The sequence below is a fragment of the Sminthopsis crassicaudata genome, chromosome 4 (assembly GCF_048593235.1).
Source record: "Sminthopsis crassicaudata isolate SCR6 chromosome 4, ASM4859323v1, whole genome shotgun sequence".
In the NCBI taxonomy this organism is placed as follows: domain Eukaryota; kingdom Metazoa; phylum Chordata; class Mammalia; order Dasyuromorphia; family Dasyuridae; genus Sminthopsis; species Sminthopsis crassicaudata.
This window is the reverse complement of record NC_133620.1, coordinates 59,869,664-59,888,774: the sequence shown is the minus strand read 5'-3', so window position 1 is coordinate 59,888,774 and position 19,111 is coordinate 59,869,664. Positions and strand designations below refer to the sequence as shown.

Genomic DNA, 19,111 nt, shown 5'->3' with positions numbered 1-19,111 from the left:
ATTTTAAAAAAATGACTTTCTCTTGGTGAATACATCCTATTGGTTTTAATCAATAAGTAAGTATTTATTAAATGTCTACAATGTTCCAGACATTCTCTGGGAGTATAACCAAGCCAGGGGAAATCTATACATACAAATATATATTTATTAGATACAAGGTAATTTTTGAAGGTGCTGGTACTAGCAGCTGAGGCAGAGATGACAGAGATCAACTTTACCTAATCAGTAACTCCTAAGTATAAAGTTAATAAAACAAAAATAATTCTTAATTAGAAATACTTGTCAATTCTTATAGGAACTCCATTTGAACTACTTTATTCAATCAAATTCTTTTTGAAACAAGTAGATGATCAGCTAAGCCTTGAAGATTTTTGTCTAAGATTCTTGATTGATTTTTAATGAAATAGGATTTTATTTTTGGTATTTAATTTTCTTTTTGATCTTTGAAATGTGCATTATCCAAAAAATTCATTAATAATCCTAAACCCAAAATTATCATCTTAGTAACAAAAGAAAGTCAAGTTGAATCACCTTTATATAGGCTCATATTCTTGAAATTTGATAACTAACCATCCTTATCTTAAAGATCAAATACTTACCTTGAGGGTCAACTTCTTTAGCTAACTTCAGGGCATCTGAGTTGGCAAGATCTGTGTTTGCAGGTGTAACAGCCAAAATCAAACAGTTTTCTCGAGTGATAAACTGCATAATCATTTCTCTAATCTGATATTCAATATCTTGTGGCTGATCGCCTACTGGGACTTTAGTAATTCCAGGCAGGTCAATAAGGGTTAGATTTAGCACTGTAGACCAAGAAAAAAAAGAGTCTTACTTATATGTTCTGTATCCAAAGGAAATGGATCATCTAAAGTCATTTGATGCCTTAGGGAAAAGTCAAAATGGTCTCAGTTATATAAAGTGTCCCTTTCTGAGAAGCACTGTTAAACAGAAATAAGTTAATAATACATAATTGTGTTGCCAAAAACAATTTAACATAATGTAAAAGGCAGTTCAACAGTCTAACAGCTTTCTCTCAGGACTAGTAGAATCAAAATGGGTGAGGGAATGAATTATAATTTAAAAACTCATTTATATGCATATGGTATCTGACACATAATATCAATCCATTATGGTGTGAAAACACTCAGTCTAAGGCTTATCTTTCTCATCACAAACACAGTATGTTATTTGTGGTATGTTTGGCTAATTAGTCAAATGAAAAGCTGTCTCAGGCAATCATGATATCTTCAGGTGTACATACAAGAGTCTTCATGACTTATATTTGGAAAAAGAAAAACAACGTCTGAGTCAGTAATAATTCGACTTCAAGCCAAATCAGTTATCATCTTGTGTATATATATCATCCTTTGGCCCATATGGCAAGCATTACTGAGAAATTCTAATTGAGTACCATGTCAATCATGCAGTAGAGTTGATAAAGCAATAAAGGTGACTAGAAAGAGGATTACAGATGATGAAAGTGTGCAGCACTGAGAACTTAGTTCTGCATATAGATTATTTCCAACAAGGCAGTAAATTTTCCAACAGTGAAGAAAAATTTTAATTTATGAGTTCACACTGATAACATGGATCAGAATGATCACTGCTGTCTAAGGAATATAATATATAAAAGCATAGAATTATAAAGGAAACCCAGTAAAGGCAGATTCAATTAGAGAATTGAATAAATACTAAAGATTTCTGCCAGTACAAAATTACTGAAGCAAACAGTGAATGCATGTCCTGGATTTCAAAAGTTCAAGATAAACCCAGAGACTTTAAAAAATGTGTGTTAATCTGTTCTGGTACAGACATCCACTAGGGTAAGGGAAGTGATTTGCTAGGCTTTGAGGAATATGCCATTTTAATAAGAAATCCTAAACATTGAAGCGGAATACAAAACAACTTTATTTTAGAAAAAAAGAAAATGTCATCCAATTAAGGAGTTAAAAAGTAGATGAAAAACCATTAGGATTTATTTTTTCCATGAGTACATGCCATTGATTTTATATAACTATATTCAAGAGGCAAAGTACATCACAAGAAAGGGAACCAGCTTTTTATAGATTTTACGGATTTAAAAATACATATTATAAGCACAAGGACTGTTACACTAACTGATGCTGAAATGATTTTTACTGAGAAAAATGCAAAGATAAATGAATGAATGAATTACTTACCATGTGGGGAATATACTCGTAAATTAATAGGTATAGATGAAATGCCTTTATTCATTCCTGTCACTCGATCTGTTTCTGCTTCAATCTCTTGACGAACTTCATCAAAATCTGTAAACTTCCTTCCTTTGCAGTGTAAGAATTCAGCATATTCTATAAAGACAAAGAAATATGCTAGTCCTAATGTCTTATTAAAATTATCTCAGTATTTCAAGAACTTAAGTTAGTATTTTCTTCACCAATGAAAACTATAAATCTTCTCTAATGTAATAACCATAAAGACAACTATCATTTATATTGGACTTTGAGTTTTACAAATTTTCATATAGCTAAATCCATTTACACACATATATCCCATAAATATGCATGTATATATATATGTACATGGATGAACATGTATATATAAAATCCTTTGTGCTTTCATGTATTCATATATATATATATATACACATATATATACAAGTATATATGAAATTTGATTTGGTTTCATCCTCAGATCTTTGGTGTTGGTATCATATACACATTTAAAGAAGGGGATACAGAGGCTGCAATTAAATTACTTGTCCAGCTAGCAAAAATCTGAAGCAAGATTCAAGTCTTTCTGACTCTAGTTTCATCACTCTATCAACAATAGCACATAGTTGCCTCAATGAAGATAATTGTCTTAGAATGTCATTGTGGCCAAAAAAAAATCCCAGATATTTAGAATAATAATGTCAATGATATGCATAATTAAAAATTACATTTGTCATTGCAAATCAAATCTTCCCAATAATGCTTTACAGCCATCAAAGTAAAAAAGACATGAAATATTCTACACTTGTAAATTTTCATGCAGTTCAACTAAAAAATCTAGTTAAATATTCCTAAATAATGTGGTTTTAGGAATAATTCAAAGGGAATGAACACTTCTGAACTAAAACTTAACAATGTGTTATCAGAGAAATTAAAACTATAGTACACTCATAACAGTTCAATTATCAACTCTATTAATATTTTTATACTATCTAACCTACACAATGATAGAAAATGAAGTTCACATGAATAATTTATAAACTTTAGAAAAGAAAAATACTGAAAAGAAAAAAACTTCATGTAATCTTTTTAATGGAATGTACAGAAAACACTAAGAAAATAGGGCACAAATTCCTGTCAAACTATTATATATAGTTAAAATATAATTTTTCTCAGAAATAATATTGAATTCTACCCCCTCTCCAAGGAAATAATTCCCTACATGTAATCTATAAAACTTTAAAAGGTTTGAGGTTGAGAAGGGAAGAAGTTAAGAGATATATTTTTTAAAAAAACTTTAAATGAGTAAATAAATGGCAGGATTACTAGCTCCTCAATATCTGTGAATTTTTTTTGGAGGGTGGGTTAACTTTCATACAAATACTCCTTTAAAGAGGGACCCAGGTTACAGAGTCAGACACGACTGAAATTGACTGAACAAAAAAGAGACTAGCCATCTTAAATCTAAAAACTTATTAGAACTTGACAAACAGCATGTTTCCGATACTGTTATAGTAAGCCACAGAAGGGTTTCAATGTGAGCCAGTAGAAGTCATTAAGCAAAATAAACACTAATCATTTAAAGTCAATGATATTTTCCTAAGAATTTATGTTTATGCAAGCCTTTGGTGTCGAATTGAAACAGGATTCCTGCAGTCCATACATTGACTCAGAAAACCACAAATTAATATTATCTATGCTTTAGTGTACTTTTATATATTCTGTAAAACATTTACATTTTAATCTGGTCAGAGCTTCACTCAAGTTTTCTGGGCAGAAAACATCCCATGGGCACCATGATCAACACCTCTGATGTTAACTACACTAGGATAAGCAAAACGTGGCAAAAGTGCAATGAATCCTTATACCCATGCAAATAAACGTCCTGTAACTTCTATTCACTGAATCCTAATTGTCCTCTGGGACCACTGAAACTCAGATTCTCTTCTACATCTTACAAAATTTCAAATGTTTAAAGAAAGATATCTTTACTTCCCATTAATTCTCCTTTTTATCATGCCTCTGCAATACATGGAGAAGAGAAATCATTCCCAGGGAAGGAATATAATGAGACATGGATATTGGAGAATTCTTCCCAAATCCTATATTTAGGGAGGGGCACAAGACAACCATCTCATAATTTCCCACATGGCTGCTCATCTGGACTTAATCATTGTCTGCAGAAGAGTATATTAGAATGCAGAATCCAACAATAAGTATTTTACAAGAAAGTAACTTGAGATAGTGATTCACATAAAATAAAAATCAGGGGCTAAAGTAAAATCTATAACTTATCTGAACTGAAAAAGACAATGGTATTAAGCTCTCAAACAAGCAATCACAAAAATAGACTCAAGTGAAATAGACAAACAGAAAAATTACATTATATTACTAAAAAAAAGATGTATATTATGTTAAGAAGTGATGAATTAATTTAAATACTATATGTATTACATGGCATAGTATCTAAATAAAGTTAAAACTAAACTAGTGACAGGATGAAATCGACAAAAAAAATTAGATAAGATCCCAAATTATTCTTTCAAATCTAGACAAATTGAACCAAAAAGTAAACAAGAAAAAAAATTAAAGATTTGAATAGGAAAAAAAAAAGGAAACAGTGACATGTGTAGGGAATGGGCTAGGAAAGAAATGAAGGATTAAGGGATTGGAGGTCACTGAAGACAAAGAGTAGAGTTTGCTAAAGGAATGAAGAAGAGAGAGGAAAGGAGGGAGGGGGAAGACAGAAAGAAGAGACAGAAACAGAAAAACAGAGGAAAGCCAAAGATAATGGTCTTATAATTCACTAATATAGAGGTGGTAAATACGTGAGTTTTGGACATATCAAGATCATCTTACTGAGGGAGGGTATAGTAATAGGAAAGGACTAAGTTGAGAAAATGAGTCCTTATACTGAAGTACTCAACATGTATGTTGAAGTCCTCTAGTATGAAGGCAGGAGTTGAAAGATGAGAAAAATTGTGAGTTAGGTATGAAAGCATTGAGGAAGGAAGGAGAATAATCTATAGAGGTGTATAGACAATAGCTTCCAGGATTTTGACTGTATGGAGAGTTGAATTGTATGAACCTCAAAGAAAAGGTGACTCAGTGACAGAAGTAGGGAGAAAAGTGTCAATGAGGAACAAAGAGTTTTCCAACTCTTTTGCCTCAATCAGGAAGTTGAGGAGAATGAGTGAAAGTATAGTCATCACTGGAAAGGATGGCTTAGAAAGCTGTGTCATCAGGAGGATCAAAGTTAGTCAAAGAAGATGGAAGGAGTGGGAAAGAAAAAGATTTAGGATGAAGGGAAGATAGTTGCCTATACAATAGGTATTATAGAAAGCACAAAAGTGGAAGGAGTGGGTGTTGTTTCATAGAAAATTTGGATTGAGAGAAATAGGAATAAGGAATTTGGGGATGGAGATGGGGAATGCGATTTGATGACCTATTCATAGTCAATGGGATATATAGGTATGGTCAGATATGAGAATATTTACCATTGAGTGGAAGGCAGCATTCCTGTTCCCAGAGGGATCTGTAAATGGAGGTAGAGGTATACAACTGCACTATTATACACAAAGGCAGATACTCAGATGAGAGGTCTTACTTCACTCACTTCACTTACCTCTCATCTGAGTATCTGCCTTTGTGTATAATCCCTCTTTCTTCTAAAGGGTAGAAATGAGGCAGAAAACAGAACATTATCATGCTATTCAAGTTCTACTCCCAACTAACTTTTCTCTTCTTTTATCCTCAAGGAATAGACTTGGAGGAGATGGAAGGCTTGAGTCAAAGGGGAAAGTTGCTCTACTTTGCACTGGAAATTCTCCACTTTGCAGCTGGGATATCTGCCTGGTGATAGAAGGTGGACGATGCCTTATGCTTACCCAGATGAAAGTCCTTTCCAGAACAGTTTTTCCTCAGGAGACACTTGCAGTAGAAAATGAAAGGCAGAGTAAATTCTCACTTTATTTTTCCCCACCTGAAACTAGAGATCAGATGAGCAAAGCTGGAAGCAGAAATCTCCAGGAGCAGGGGAAAGTTGGTAGTCCTGGCCCCTTGCCAACTTCCCTCTGGGGAAGTGCACAGAAGGAAATGTAAGGCTCAAAGTAAAAGAAAAAGTCTTAACATGTACTAGGTGCTTAACAAATACCTTCCATATCCTGCTGCAAGCTTTTATTAGCATAGGAGTTTATCCCAAGGTCTAGGATATATGTCATATTAAGCCTGTTTTTTTTCAATATATATTGTGATTCTCGGATGAACTGGATACTTTCTAAGTTTCTCATCATCACATCTGGGCTCTCAAATATACCCTTTTAGGGTTAGGAGATGAAGTCTCAGAACAAACCCTGTATCAGCAATACAGCCAAGACTGTAGCTGAAAGGCCTTTTCATTACAGATTTAGCCCTAAGTAGAAAATTAATTCCTTGCCAGTTGGAGATGGTACCAAGTGCTACCACAGGATGCCAGACACCAAGGGAAAGGACATGCAGTCATACACACTCTCCCCAGCTGCTTCTGTGAAAATCAGTACAGCAGGGAAAAGACACAGAGACAGACACATAATTGAGGTTCCTCCTCAGGGAGCCAGATAATTGAGCAGTGCTTTTTCAAATGTCTAGAGGCTTACCTAGGTCAAATTCTAGCTTTGCTAATTAACCAATCTACATGAGGGCATAAAAGAAAGCAAACCTATTTAAATCTACCAACAAACTATAACGATCCTCTTCCCTAAATATCCTGAGAAAAAAGCAATATCTTTTAATATAGGTTTCTTTCAAATCATGTATACATTCATCAGTGCCTTATCATTGTCGTATTCTACTCGCTAATTACATCCAAACAATTGTTAGTGATACCTGTGACAGGTTGAATTTACCTATTTACATTATAAATCCTATTTGTACCCTCAAGTATAGACATCTTTAGTCATACATTTTATTATTACTTTTCTTCCTTCAATGTAGTCTCTTGTAAAGTTCTATTTCCCATCCCCACCTGCAATGAAATGTTTTATATGATATTTATTCTTGGTAGTATCTGGCTTAATAGACATGAGAGTCAGGCATGAAATGACTCAACAACAATATAGAGAAGCTCATCAACCAAAATCTTTTGATTATTCAATCCTTTCCAACTTCATTAACCCTACATTGGCTACACTCGCCTCTTCCTCATCTGATCCATTGTTGAACCCATTCAGTGCTATACTTTTCTTGAATCCCTTGTCCCCTTATCTTATCATGGATCTTCTCCCCTACCAAGCCTCAGCCTTAAACTAAACAAACTGTTTACTATCCTCATTCTTGTGTGTGTGCTATTGAACAAAGATAGAGAAAATAATGAAATGGTACTGACTGGATCCACCACAAATGTGTTATATTACTGCACTTTCACTGTTGTAAGAAAAATCCTTTTATACTTCCCTAATTAATGATCTCATTCATTAAAGGAATACTTCCAACCCTTTTCCTTCCTATTCAAACCTCTTTCTTATAGGTTCTCCCCTCTCTACCATCTCAAATAAGAATCTTGTTTCACATTTTAATGAAAAAAAATTAGGGCCATTCACCAAACTTCTTTATAACCCCTTCCCCTTATACTCTGAAATCAGGTGACATTGACCTCTTTTCTGTTCCCTGGACAAGACAAATTTTATTAAGTGACTTCTATCACATTCAGTTTTGGTGGGTAAAGGGAGATGTGCTTCAGATATAAAGTTATTATTCTTAAGTAATCATATAATCAGTTCATCAACTGTCCAGCATGCCTTCAATGCTGTTCTTCCCCATCTGACTTCTTTCAAGTCTCAGTTAAATCCTACTTTTGATAAATGATTTTTTCAAATTCTCCTTAATTATAGTGTTCTCTATATCATTCTCTAATGATTATTTTTCACTTATTTTATATACAGCCTATTTGTATATAATTGTTTGCATATTCCCATTAAACTGTGAGCTTGGTCAAGAACAAGGATTGTCTTTTATCTTTCTTTATATCCCCAGTACCCAACCCATAAACAACAATTAATAAATAAGAATTAATAATAATAATGGTTCATTTACTAGTTATCTTTTCTTTATATAATCACAGTTGCTTCTTAATCAGTAACACCCTGTGTCTCCTCCCTCCCATATTCTTGAGAGATTATGCTTGCAACAGCACATTTTTAAGACAAAGCTCACAAGGTTATACCAAGTAGCAGAAAGGGACATTCTGTTACATCCTTGGACCTGAACCAGCTTCTACTAAGACCTTGAGTGTTCCAGTCCTTGGCTATTTAAACTTCATTGCCCTAATAATTATAAATTGATGTTTTAGAGGAAATAATAACAATGATACTGACATTATTGCTATAGAATTTAAGCCAAGAGACATAAAGAAATTGCAACTTAATATATTCTCACTTTAACCTTTCTTCTAATTTGTTGTTGTTTGAGCTATGTTCTAATCTAAATCGTTGATAGTCTGACAATGCAGAGACACCTGATTTGAACTGACTTCCATAGCAATAATCAGTAGCTTCCTGTAGGTTAAAATGTAGCCAATTTTCATTAACTACCTTTACAAATTTTCCTTCAAGGATGAAATAAAGTCAATTGACAGTGCTGCTTTCATTGTGCAACCAGAAATAACAAGAAATAATTTCATGGGATACTTGATCATCTTACCTTTCAGGCTTTATGATGACTGTAAGCAAAAAGACCACCATGATAATAAATGTAACTTATGAGTCAATATTTCTTACTGAGTATAAAGAAATAGAAAATTTCTACTGTAAGTCTGTAAGACAATTGTACTTTCACTCTGATTTGGTTATTATAATGAGAAAAAATGGCATTGAGAAAAATAGCTCAAAAATAAGATATGAAAGTATCTCAATGTTACGAAGAAGCCTCGTTTCTGTATACATTAATAATTACTTCATGAAGAAAATTACAAGGCAAAACAATAAATGAAACTGTAATAAAATGAAATTGGCTATATCTTAACATGATAACTATTTGATTCAATGGAAATCTGTTCCAAACAGCTGCCTGAGAATATCCAAACTATCAAATTGTTAAGAGTGTAGGTTAAAATCAATAATAAATGAGAATAAAAGCATAAATGTGAGAAAACATTATTTTGAAATTATAGGAGTTCCATCTACATAGTGGAAGTGTAACATTTGAACTCAAGACTGATGTGCCATATGAAGCATAATTGTCATTTCAAAAGGTTACATCAAGGAGAATGAGTACATCAAGCATAAATTAGTGCCAGAAACAACATATTTTTGAAAGCATTAAGGAACTAAACTGATGGTATGTCTAAGAGAACCAAATAAATGAGGAAAGAACATGATAAAAAAAATTAACACAGTGAGAGAGAGAACGCAATTACTATTGCCCCATAGTTCTACTTTCTTTTCACTGCAAAATTTTGATCTGAATGACCTATACACATATCAAGAATAACCTTTAAAATGCTATAAAGGTATAAGGCAGACTTTTGAGATGATTTTCTCTAGCAAATAGTATTGTCATAGGTTCAAAACTGCCTGAAAGATAAAAACGGTGTTGTCAAAGTCAAAAAGAAATGGATTCCTGCAGGCTGCATATTGGATTGCTATTATTTAGTTATTTCAGTCAAGGCTAACTCTTCATTATCTCTTTTTGGAGTTTTATTAATAAACTGGAACAATTTGCCAGTTCCTTTTCCAGCTCATTTTACAGATGAGGCAAATAGGATTAAGTGACTTATCCAGGATCACACAATTAGTTTGAGTTATTTAAACTCAGGAAAATAAGTCCTCCTGACTCAAGGTCCAGCACTCTATCCACTATGCCATAACTGCCTACTACTGAACTTAAAAACAATAAATCAACATTTTTTATGTGATATTCTATTTCCATTTATTTTGTTAAATATTTGCCTATTACATTTTAATCTAATTAGACTTTCACTGCACTAGCAAGCAACCTCTAGGCCACAAATTTTTAAAACTTTCCTTTAACAAGATATCTTCCCATTCAAATGTTAATAATATTATACAAAATCATCTGGCATTGTGGTACAGTGGCAGAATTCTTGCCTGCTGTGTCAGAGACCCAAGTTTGATTCTTTGGTCCAAGGAATACTTTGACCAGAAAGCAAAACTAAGAGAAATAAATAAAAGTTCCAAAACAGCAGAATTCATTGTAATTTAAAGAAAATAAATTGCTATCCACAAGTGAAATATTTTAAGCACTGGTGGTAGAAAGAAAGGCATAAACAACTAAGAAAAAGAGACAAAAGGAAGCATAGACAGAATGTATGTAGAATGGGAAAGAAGGAAGGAAGGAAGGAAGGAAGGAAGGAAGGAAGGAAGGAAGGAAGGAAGGAAGGAAGGAAGGAAGGAAGGAAGGAAGGAAGGAAGGAAGGAAGGAAGGAAGGAAGGAAGGAAGGAAGGAAGGAAGGAAGGAAGAAATGAACACATTCTTTTATCAAAGTACTTTAAAAATCTTAAAAGCACTAAATAAATGTTAGCTAATATTATTCACCTATTATGCTTAATGACCATTATAACAACCTCTTTTGCTCCTCTGATGTTGGGTCCCTTTTACTGTATTCTCACTGTTTTCAAATTTTCTTTCTTGCTTCTTCCTCTCCCCTCCATTGCTAATGTCTTCCCTTTGAGGTTACTTTCCATTTAGTTTGTAAATATCTTGTAAGTATATAGGTGTATGCATCTTGTCTCCTTTATTAGCATGTGAGTTTCTTATAGACGGGGACTGGTTTTGTCTTTCTTTGTACCACCAGTGTGCTCTGAACAGTTCTTAGCACATGATAAGTAACTAATAAACACTTGTTACCTGACTTTTAATTAAACATAGAACTTTTTAGATCATGCATCTACTTGAAATGTTTCAAAATCTCCCAGATTTTGCGAGTCCTAATCATAACAGCAGAAAATGTAAAGGGCTGTGAGTCAGAAAGCCCACTTTGGAATTCAAACTCTGACAATTATTAAATTGGTGAACTTAGGAATTATCCTCTCCGAGCTCCAGTTACTTAACTTTAAAACAACAGGGTTGGATTATATTTTCCAGCTTTAAATTTCTGATTATATTATTATTTAAGAATAAAAACTTTACATCTTCCTTTTCCCACCAAAACTGAATGTGATAGTAATCACTTAATAAAATTTGTTGACTCGAGTTACTAAATGTAATGCATGTTCTGCAGCAAACTCAATAAAATAACTGATATTTATCTATATTTATTTCCAATGGTATTTTGTTTTTCAAACACATGTAAAAATAATTTTCAACATTCATTTTAGTAAGACTTTGTGTTTCATATTTTTCCCTTTCTCTATTTTCTTCCCCCTCCCCAAGAGAGCAGGCAATCTGACAGGTTAAATATATGTAATTCTTTTAAACATATTCTCAATTTGTCATGTTGTACAAGAAAAATCAGTCCAGAAGGAAACACACATACACACACACACACACACACACACACACACACACACACACACACACAAACGAATAAACAAAAGGTGAAAAACTAAGGAGAAATATTTGTATAAAAATTACTTCTACTTGATCATCAAATCACTACAGGTGGATTATATAATTTCCGAGGTATCTTACCCTATGAGTCTAGGAATATTAACATTTTTTTTTATTCTGTCAGTAGTAAATAAAGAGAAATTTAACAAGTATATTTCTTTTTCACCACTAGGTGGTACATATTTGCTTTAATCATTTCATTACTAAATCGTTAATAGCCCTAAACTCAATTTCTTTTTTATTTCAATACTAATTCATTTCTAGACTTCAAAAGCTGTTTTCATCTTTGAAGGTAATATAATTCTATGATTTTTTATGTTAAATCAAGGCATAAAACACAAAACTCATACTTGTCAGAAACCCACACTTAAACAACAAACAAAAACCTCATGTTATTCAAAATATAAATGAAAGAGAAATCCCCTACAGATGATAAGAAGCATCTAATGCTCATTTTTGCCAATGGCAATGTAATAATTGCATGAAGCCCTTTCATATTAGAGAACTTCATCAATAATAGCTAGTATTTTTATGTCACTTAAAGATTTGCCACATGATTTACTTTTTCATTTGATTCTCACAACTAACCTGTAAAATAGATGGTAATATTATCCCCATTTTTCAGATGTGGAAGCTGATGTTGAAAATGGTTAAACAACTTGCTCAGTTACTCTGAATGTATTTGAATTTAGGTCTTCCTGACTCCAAATCCAACATCCCATCCCTTGCCCCTACTTAGCTACCTCAATGTTCATTCAAGTGATTGACCAAACAATCTTGCCTTGTCAAAAATAAATAAACTTATTCAGAATGTCTATTGTATCGAATATAGACATAGGAATTCTGGCTTAAATGGCTACCTGAAAAGAAATAGACAATCTAGCATCAGCTAGAACACCATTCCAAATGAAAATGAAGAAACCCATTGAGAAACTAGAGTAAATCATTTCACTCATGTTAGAATTGTATCAAAAGTAAATCAGAAGTCCATAGCAAAAGGAAGGCAATTAGCCACTAAAAACTTCTAGTCTGAGAAATCTAGAGCCTACAAAGATCTTTATCCAAAGGCTGAAAGAGTTGAGGGTTTCCATGAAAAAAATCACAAGTTGATCAGAAAACCTTGGAAGCAAATTGACACAATTTCAAAGTACTATATTCTGAGATGCCAAAAACGAATATAAAGATCTAATGCTCTGAACTTTAAGGATACTTACCAGTGATCATAATCTAGGAATACTCTAAAAATAGGAAGTCTAAAATTAAAAAAAACCTTCTTAACTATATCAAGATCAAACAGACAATACCACACCACCCAAAAATGAAGCAATAAGGCAGGACCTGACTGTGGCAGAGAGCTTAGGCATAGAGCACAGAGTTCAGGAATTAAGGCTGAAAACATGAATAAATAGAAAAGGGTACTAATCACTATAAAGATTATTCTAAATTCAAAATAATAATCCAAAATCCAACTTAGAAAAATTTCCATAACTCCATAATTTCAAACAGATTTCAGGCAAAAATCAATCATCCATATGAATACCTCAAAGACATGAAGCAAGAAATCAAAAAGAAATAAAAGCTCTAGAGGAAAGAATTAGAAAATTAATAAAAAGTTTAAAGAAGAAAGTTGTTAAATCTAAGACATAGACTCCCTGAAAATTAGAATAGATCAAAAATAAATCACTGACTCCACGAAACTCTACATTAGAACAAAATCAAAAGGTTGGGAAAAATAGACAAAAAATTAAATATCTGCAATTAAAAGCCAAGTTCCCAGGAAAACAAGTTTAATGATCACCATAAAACATTATATAAAAAGACATAGACAATATTTCAAGAAATCATAAATGAAAACTTCACAAATATATTAGAATCAAAGGACAAAGAAAATATAAAAAGAATCTAATAATAATCTTCTGAAACTATCCCCAAAGGAAAAATCCTAGAAATATTATAACCTAAATCTAAAGTTCCCATATCAAAGAAAAATGATTCCCCCTCAAAAATATTTTAGAAAGAATGAGTTCAAGTACTCAGGAACCACAGTTAAGATCACAGGATTGGGCAGTTCCTTCTATATTTTTATACATTTTTAAACTTTGTACAGTTTTGAATACAATATTCCAAAAGGAAAAAGATATGAGCTTGTCACCCAAAATAACTTATTCTACAAAGGTTAATATAATATTACAAGATAAAAATGTATTCAATGGTATATAGCAGTGGTTCAAAGTTTAATCTGGGGATACCTGAGCATTTCCAAAATCTTTTCAGGGGATCTAAGAGGTCAAAAATAGTTTCAAAATAATGCAAAGGGATTTGAGTCTACTGATGTTAAAAAGTCCTAGAGAAAGATTCTTTGTGGAAGACTTAATGGGAGAACATTGATAAGAATAGCCCAGTATGAAAAAGAATGGATAGGTTGGAAATTGCAACACTGGCTCAAAATTCTCTTTGAAAGATCAAATATCCATTGAAATGTTTAAATATTTCATCTTGGAACTTTATCTACTAATTCAGTCAGATAAAGTCAAACATGATTTTTCAAAAGAAAATCTTAATGGACTCCTAGAAAAAAATGACTTAAAGGTATTTAGGTCTGCCTGTCTTATTTTCATATCTGCTAATTATTAACCTATCTATATGTTTTCTTGTTTACTAGATATCCAATCTTTTGTTTTGGTTACACTTACATATAATTAAATTTATGAGAGAATCCAAAACTTCCTGTTCAGATGACAGAAATTCTATCTTAAAACCTCCCTTTGGAAATCTCATGTACTCTGCTCTATAGAAAAAAAAATTGTGAATGGACTACTGTTGTATCAATGTGGAAATTAAATAACAAAAATCAGTTTGGGGATGATTGGATGATGATCCAATCATCAGCCTAAATTATACAAATTTTAAATAGCCTATACATGCACACACACACACACACACATGTGAAAATGATCATAGCTCTCCTTTGTTTCTAATAATACATATATAACCATAAATATGATTACAAAGTTGGAAAGGCCATTATAATACCAATATTTCCCTTGGCACATAGGGGACAGGGAATGGCAGTAATATGAAACTATTAAGCTTTGGGTAAAAATAAGAATCAGGGTAAAAGAGACAGTTTTCTTTCTCTATTCTTATTATTTCACTAAAATGTCTAATTCTTTTTTGAAAACTATCTTAATTTGTGTAGATGACACATGAAAATGCCATTTCTGAAATAGTTCTATGTGTGACTGGTACATAGGATGGCTAAACACATGGTAGAGCCTCATACATCTCTCACAAGGCATATTGGCACTTGCCTTCATCCAAATTGGCCTTACACTGGCAAGTCTAGGTGTTTAGAAAAAGGACCAGTGCAATATAGTTTACTCATTTTTTTTTTCTCAAAGGATCCCAAGGGATAACTTTTATGGAAGAATATATTCTTACTACATACTTTATCTTTCAAGCCTCTACTAATAAGCTTCCATTTATATAAAACCAAACCTTCTTATCTTAAATATAACTATTTTATTAAAAGTAAGGTGAAAGATATATGGCTAAAATATTTAAAGTTAATACAGGAATAATAAATGCATCACAAGCCACATATAAGCCTAGGTCACATTTGGGGAGAAAAGACACATGCTTTTAGAAACTTGTGAAGGCGATGCATAAATGAGAAAAACTGCTTAGAGTAACTTAACAACTCTGGAACTATAAACTTGAGTGTCTTCTTAAAGTCCCCAGGTATTGTCCGCAAAAATTATTTGATTAATGTAATTCTATGATGACAGATGTTTCCATTGCTAAGGTAAGTTGATCAATATTTTTAACTAACTTCTCACTAAAATATATCATCTCATTCAAGCTAGCTGATCCACTGAGTAACTTTTCTGAATTTTTGCTGTTGTTTTTCCACTGCTCCTTCACATCAACTATATTCATCATATCCAATTTTAAGCTAAGCTGATACAGTTATGAAATGTGTCCTTTCGCCTTTTGGGGGTTCAGATTCTTAGTTAAATAATAACTGAAGCATGATACCAAAGTCTAGGCAGAGCCAAGAAGAGCAAGAATTGCAATTTTGTATGAACTGGATTTAAATCCTATCTCTGACACTTACTAGCCATATCAATTTGGACAAATCACCATATTGGTCTGATCAACCACAGTCAGAGGCACTGTAACTTGACTCTAACATAGTGGCGGTCATCTTGGCCTTCTTCAAGAATGAAAAATAACAACTAACCAACCATTAAGTAACTGCTAATGCCAGGTGCTATATTACTTAAAGAATCCGGGGAAAAGTGGACTTGACTCCATAAAATTTAGAGACTATATTTTATAGTAAAAGAATAAATTTGCAACTCCCAGAATTCCTTTTTACTGGAGTCCTCAAGATGTTTTTTGTTTGTTTGTTTTTGATTTAGTATCAATTTCCAATTGGATTCCTTGGAAAGCTTTCACTATGACTGTTCCTTTCCTCATTGTGTCTAGTCTATCTCAGCTCCTAATGCAAATATTACAAAGTCTGCTATCCCAAGAATGCAAGACATTGATGAAAAGTCCAAATCTTCTGGTCCTCCAAAATTCATGAAATCCTCCTCCAATCAGTACAGAGTGGAATAAAAAAAAGATACCAAAGCTGAAGCCAATAAGCTCTTCCCCTGCCATCCCCCAACTTTCACCAAGTGATTCCTTCTTAAGGGCTTGGCTGGAAGTTTCCAATACTAAGCTGTTAGAAGTTCAAATCTTTGGTTGCAAATTAGTTTGCTATTTTATAGAGCATTCACAGTACATGACCAAAATTTCTAAATCATACATAACACACTTCACGTGAAATATCTCCTTACTTTAGTGGCTTTCAAAAAAAATCTAAATTGATCAAGAACTTTTTCTGCACTTACTCTAAGACTATAATTGATTAATTCAACAAAGAAGTGTTAGTTCTTATTTAAGATGCAAGAACATTTTGTACTTTGATACACATCAGCATTTTGATACCTAATTTAAGTGGAATGGATCAATTCATTTGATTGACTCAATCAATACCTATCTCCTCCCCCTTACACTTGTAATATGATATGCAAACATGTGAAAGGTAAGAAGAACATAGAACGTGAGTGGGTAGAAAGTAAAATGAATTTTTTTACAGATAAAAGAGACCTAGGCATATTTGTAAATGTTCAAGGTAGACTTCTGAAGATTACTGAATACACAAATTATAAAAATATTTCTCAGTTGTGCATGGCACAACTTTTAGCAGAGAAGAGATTTTTTATAAGTGACCTGAGCTGGAGAAAAACTGTTCTGAGATCACACCACACACAGGACAACATTAGGTATTTCCCAAGGAGTAAACTGAGAAAGATCTAAGAATTTTCTTTTTGGGGGGTTGTTATTCTGTCTCATTGTGCTTTGTGCTAGGGAAGGGAATCCTCTTCCCTATGTGAAGTCCTTTTAGGGTTAGTCTGCCAAACTTCTCTATGAATTTAGCCAGTCAATGGCATATTCCTACTTCTTGTCATCTTCTCTACAATGACTTCTTCCTCCTGATTAATTGTGAGTTCTACAAGGGACTTTGTCTTTCCCCTTGTTAATTGTTAAAAACCCCTTTTCTTGTTAACTTCAGTGTGCTATTTACATAATAAATAGAAAAAAGCTCTGTAATCTCTAATGTATGTCTTATCATGGTTACTTCATGTCATAAACTTTTACATGATATTCTTTTAAAATTTATTGTTCTCCCAAAACCACTCCCTTCCTATTTTGTCTCTTCAATAAGTTCCCTAGGGATAAGAGACAATTTTGATTGGATAAAAATGTAAATGCTTTGCACAAACAAATCAATGAAACTGAAATTAATATTGAATCTGGGGGGAAATTGGTGGGAAAATCTTTTGGGCAAGTTTTTCTAATAAGGGTCTCATTCCCAAGATCTAGAAGGAATTGAAAATGTATAAGATGGAGTTATTTCTTACTGAATGAATAATCAAAGAATGTAAATAGAAGTTTTCAAGAAAAAAAGCCATTTTATCTATAGGTCAGAAAAAGTATTCCAAATAACTAATAATTAGGAGAATGCAGATGAAACAACTTTGAGGTTCCATCTCATCTCCAACAGATTGCTAAAATTAACAAAAAATGAAAAATTATAAATCCTGTAAGGGCTGTAGTGAAACAGGCATCTTAATCTACTTTCTGGAGCTTTTAATTCCAGCCATCCTGCAAAGCAATATGTAATTATGCCTAAAAAGTTACCACATTGGTATATCTATTGAGCTATAAATGCCACTACTAGTCCTATACTTCCAAAAAAATCAAAGAAAGGAAGAAAAGTATAGATATATACAAAAATTATCTTAGCAGCCTTTTTTATAGCAGCAAAGAACTAAAAGCAGAAGTAGTGCTTATCAATTTGAGGACAGCTAAATAAGATATGATATATTAATATAGTGAAATATTATTATCTAATAAGAAGTAAAGAATGATATAGTTTCAAGAGAAACCTAGGAAGATTTGAATCAATTCATATAGACTGAAGGGAATAGAACCTGGAGAAACATTCATGTACTAAAAGCAATATTTTAAAAACAAACAATTCTAAAAGACTGAAGAAGTCTGATAACCTATTATGTCTCCAGAGGCCCAATGATGAAGAATTCTACCCATCTCATAACAGAGACATGAGATTAATTTGCAAAATAAGGCACACATTTTTGGACATTGCCAATGTGCTTCATTATGCATATTTGTTAAAGAGTTGACATCTCTCTTTTCTAGGAAACAGGAAAGGTAGGCAGAAAAGAAAAGGGAATGATGGAAAAGAAGAAAAATGCTTAATAACTGGAAAAACTAAAATATGACTTAAAATATATCCATTGTAATATATTTTATGACTTAATGATAAAAAACTTGTCTACAAGGAAGTATGTTGACAAGTAAGCATGCTCCATTGGAAAGAGCACTGATTTTGAAATCAGATGATCTGGTTCCAAATAACATCTCTCTCATTTTACATGAGTGACCTGAAACAAGTATCTCACCTTCTATATATCTCAGTGCCCTTACCATCAAAATGAGGATGGGGAAGGGAAGAGTGAAATAGATGCCTCAAAGACTCTAAGTGATTTTAAAGAATGATCTTACAGAGAGAGACTGCATGGCACAGTGGGCAGCAAAATAGGTAGGCAAAGTGCTGGACTTAGACTGGGAAGATTTATGCTCTACTACTGTCTCCAACACATACTGTGTAATCATAGGAAGATAATTTAAACTTCTAGGATTCCAGCTAAAGCTATAAAATTATGTGTTGTAGAAGAGTTTCAATTTGCATTGTTGAGGGAATTATTGGAGGGGGAGGATGGAAGTAAGGGGAATGG

At 32.8% G+C, this 19,111-nt stretch overlaps 1 protein-coding gene across 6 annotated transcripts in view; it reads right to left on the bottom strand.

Moving 5' to 3' along the window:
- Nucleotides 1–19,111, bottom strand: part of DNM3 (dynamin 3) — a 562,491-nt gene that overhangs the window by 422,319 nt on the left and 121,061 nt on the right. For all 6 annotated transcript variants that reach the window (XM_074308351.1, XM_074308353.1, XM_074308348.1 and 3 more), the window contains exons 3-4: nucleotides 2,181–2,330; nucleotides 600–803 (exon numbers count right to left, since the gene is read on the bottom strand). In XM_074308351.1, coding sequence (XP_074164452.1) covers nucleotides 600–803; nucleotides 2,181–2,330 — 354 coding nt within the window. The remainder of the gene's footprint in view (nucleotides 1–599; nucleotides 804–2,180; nucleotides 2,331–19,111) is intronic.